Here is a 4,156-nt window from a genome sequence, read left to right on the forward strand (position 1 = left end):
TTCTCTCCTCACTTCTCCTGATTTTTCCTCACCACACAACCCCTCTATATATAGGCAAAAGGGAAAGGAAGAGAAATCTTGAAGAGAAAGACATATGGGAGATCAAGCTTATCTTATAAGATAAGGATGAAAACATGTGGTATAGAAAGAGACACTTGTCACATTTTTGTGGTGGGTAAGGGAAAATATCTTTGGTTAGACTGTTATGGGTTAAAACAGATATAGTTACGGTAGAAAAATTAGAGAATTATAAATGGGCCAAAAAAATTGGGCTAAAGTTAGGTTCAAAACATTACGAAATAATCACATTTGGGCTTAGGGATTTAAGTAGTAAAATAAAAAAAATAAGTTGACCCAATGCCCATAACAAAATAGTTAGATTTATATAAAATAATAACAATAATTCATTTTTGAAAATATTTATTAAAATAATAATGTTAGGAAAATACGGGGTATTATAGAATATGCTTTCTAGAAACTTTCAGGCCATCTTGACTCAATTCACCAGCTGAGTTTTTTCCTTAGTTTCTTTGGCCTCCCAACTTGCATAGGAACAAAAAACTTATAAAGGTTGTGAGATTACACATTGAAAGGATAGTTAGTAGGAAATAAGTAATTACCTTGGCAGAGTATAAAGGTGGCAATGGAGGGAGGGGGGGGGGGGTTTCTGTCACACCTAGGTCACTCAACAGGACCTGCCACGGGGTTGATAGATCCATTATATATTTCCAGATAGGTTTGCATTAAGTAATAGGGATGGACATAATCAAACACTGCACCCTTGCCATATTTCTTCCAAATATCACATATTGCGTGCTTGCATGGAATGCCAGATAGTTGCCACTTCCTACAAGAACATTGTTTCCTTTCCAAATCAACCTTTTGTAGATCCCCATGTAGCTGTCCAACCTCAAACTTGAAGAAATCACATTGTGTGGCCAAGTAAGCTGCAACTTTCTTCTCAATTGGTTTCAACTTCTTTACAATGCTAGGGCACATCAAAGCCTTCCATTCTGCTGCTTTTTGTTTTTGGTCAAAAAATATAGCCATCAACTGTTTCATTATCACCTCTAGGCAGTCTATGTTTGGTTTGTCTGATCTCTTGCCTTCAATGACTTAGAATTCCATGACTCACAGATGTTATTGACCAACATGTCACAATGGCAGTTTGTAGAGAAGTTTGATCTAGACCATTCTGTTGGGCTCTTATCACCTAACCATTGGTATGCATCTTCATCTAATCCCCTCAGCTTAGATATAGTGATATTGAATCTATTGACAGTGGTTGCCCTAGCACAAGCCCATAGGGAATCCTTAAGTGCCCTACCCTGGAAACCTGCTACCTTCATATTTGCATGCAAGTGTCTAACACAAAAGCGGTGCTCAACATCCTGGAAGGCTGGAATTAAGACCCTTATGTTTGTCACTAATGAAACAGATGTCATTCTCCACAATTGGCGTGATCTCCACATCCTCTTTCAAAAGTTGTAGAAACCAACTCCAAGACACGTTTTTCTCTCATTCCACAATAACATATGCTATTGGGAATAGACTGTCATTTGTATCTATACTAATAGTAGTCAATAACATCCCACCAGTGGCACCTCTAAGCTGACAACCATCTACACCTATCAGACCTCTACAGTTCTTAAATCCCTGCTTGCAAGCTTCCCAACAAACATACATTCTGAGATATCTTTCATGGTCACTTTGATCAACCAAGTCACTTAGCTTCACAACACATGTTATCCTAGGGTTTGTTCTTGAAATTTCTACACAATAACTCCATATCCTTTTGAAATTGTCTTCCTCATTGCAAACTCTTAGCTTCCTTGCCTTCCAAATTTGCCTATAAGCTTGTTCATCAATGACATAAAATCCCTCCTTATTGCACACCTTATCCTTGAACTTCTTCATCATCCAATCTGGGTGGTCTTTTAATTCAGTTGCCCACCTCTTAGCAACAACAGTAGATTTCACCATTCGATTCTCCCAAACCCAAGAACACCCTTCATGTTCATCTTTCATGTTTAAAATCCTCCATGACTGTGAGTTAACTACTTTCCTCAGTCCTATTCTGCAATGTGAGTTAACTACTTTCCTCAGTCCTATTCTGCATGGGCAACCCTCCTGTGTACACTTAACAATGACCCTAGCCTTGTCATTTTTTAGTGTTTTAATTTCTTTGCCATTATTGAAGGCATAATTCTGCACAACTTCTCTAAACTGGTTTTTTGATGCAAATGTCATGCCTAACGTGAAATGGGGTCTTTCATGTCTGTTGTAGGTCTAAATATACGCTACTTACCCTCACCATCACTGTCCCAATCCACTAGTGACTCGTCATCAGAATAATTGATTTCATCACGATTCTTTGAGATGTTATTTGTTTGAGCTAATGTTTGTACTTTAGTCTCCCTTTCTTGGTCAGCTCTCAACTCATCCCCAACCTCTACACCTACCTCATCATCTACCCCATAAAGTCAACTTCAGCCTCCCTTTCCCAATCACTATCTGGCTCATTTACTTCCATTTCTACATCAATCAAGTCTAATTCATCTAGTGTTTCTACCCAAATCTCCAAATGCTTTCCCGGGTTATCCTCATTCAATAGTGCTATTACATCATTGTCTGATTGTACTAACTTCAATCTCTCATTCCAAAAACAATAAATTATCACTCCTACTTCAGAATATCCTAATTGCTTTATCCTATCTTTCAACCCATCTAGACGTACTTCCGTAGCTTCCATTTTCTCATATATTTCATAATCACCACGCAAATATTTTACTTCACAAACTCTATTTATTATCCCATTATGAAATAGCAGAACTGAAAATGGACCAACTCCATCTTCGGTAAAGCAACCATTTACATGCAACAGTCAACATAGTGGTCCCCATAGAACAAAAATAATAAAGTTAAAAATCAATGCTTCCTAATCCCAATATATGCTCATGACATTATCATAAAAGTTTAAACCAAGTGGTCCCCACAGAACACACTACAATATGCACATGACATAAATGGTCCCCACAGAAAACATACGAATCTACATCCTACAATAAACAATAATCAACATATTGGTCCACATATATGCTTTATTGCCATTCTAATCCACACAAGTACAGAAAAAATTATTATTCTTTATGCATATATAAACCACACGCCAAACCCTACATATGCTCTACTATCATTCAACTCCACACACAACACTCAACACAAACAACAAATATTATAATAAACTATCAATTTCATACAATTTCAACATTTAACAAACTATTACTTACTTAGTTGTATCGTATTTTGGGCGGACCCGTTCCAGTCGTTGATGATGATTTTCGCATTGCAGAGTAGAGCTCCAGTCGTAGACGACGAACTATCCCTCTACGAGAGTTACGTTGATGCCCAGAGTATGAGACAGATTTCCTTGCTTTCTCCCTTCTTCTTTGCATCGACTTCGTTCTTTGTCTATTTTTTGAACGGGAGAAATTTGAGTTAAGCCAAATTGGGGTTGTGTTTTGGCCAGAATTATTGCTTAATCAATTTTTCCCATAGACATGGGTTAAGTTTTTCCGACCGGATTTGGCCGGTGATTTGGTCGGGAAGACCAAATCCGTTAAAAAAGCATAGTTAAAGAATTAATTCGTTAGTTTTTAAAGTCATAGCACCAAAAGTGCAATTTTCTCTGTATAACTATTTACCAAATAATTACCAAACACCCCAAAAATCGTAAATGTTAGTAAAGTTTAAAAAAATGAAAAAATTAATGCTTAGGATTTTGTCAATCATAAAATGATTATTATTATCTTTTAAAAAATTGGGCTACAAAAACCCACTCAAACACCATATCAATGAGATACCCTTTATGGTTTTTATCATATGCAGTAGCAAATGAAAATTCTTAAATTAATAACGTTTGAAATAACAGCGAACACGGATGAAGTTTAAGCCTACTAAAAATTCCACCTCAGTCAAGGTCTTTATCGACAAAGTGATCATCCCCAAGGTTCCACAGATCCACACACTCACCACGTTTAGGAAATTTAAACTTCTTAGCCGAGGGACCAGACTCACTCTTCTTTTTCTTAGCCGCTCCAACAGATTGGGCTTCCTGAGAGCGTTGTAAGGATTTATCCTCACTAGCCATCTTGGT

At 37.1% G+C, this 4,156-nt stretch overlaps 1 protein-coding gene across 1 annotated transcript; it reads right to left on the reverse strand.

Moving 5' to 3' along the window:
• Positions 1-1,518: 1,518 nt before the first annotated feature.
• On the reverse strand, positions 1,519-2,250 carry LOC116029755. Its single transcript, XM_031271795.1, has one exon. It carries the CDS (start codon positions 2,248-2,250, stop codon positions 1,519-1,521), a length of 732 nt encoding a protein of 243 aa, XP_031127655.1.
• Positions 2,251-4,156: the final 1,906 nt, after the last annotated feature.

Source organism: Ipomoea triloba, chromosome 9 (genome assembly GCF_003576645.1).
Source record: "Ipomoea triloba cultivar NCNSP0323 chromosome 9, ASM357664v1".
NCBI classification, from domain to species: Eukaryota; Viridiplantae; Streptophyta; class Magnoliopsida; order Solanales; family Convolvulaceae; genus Ipomoea; species Ipomoea triloba.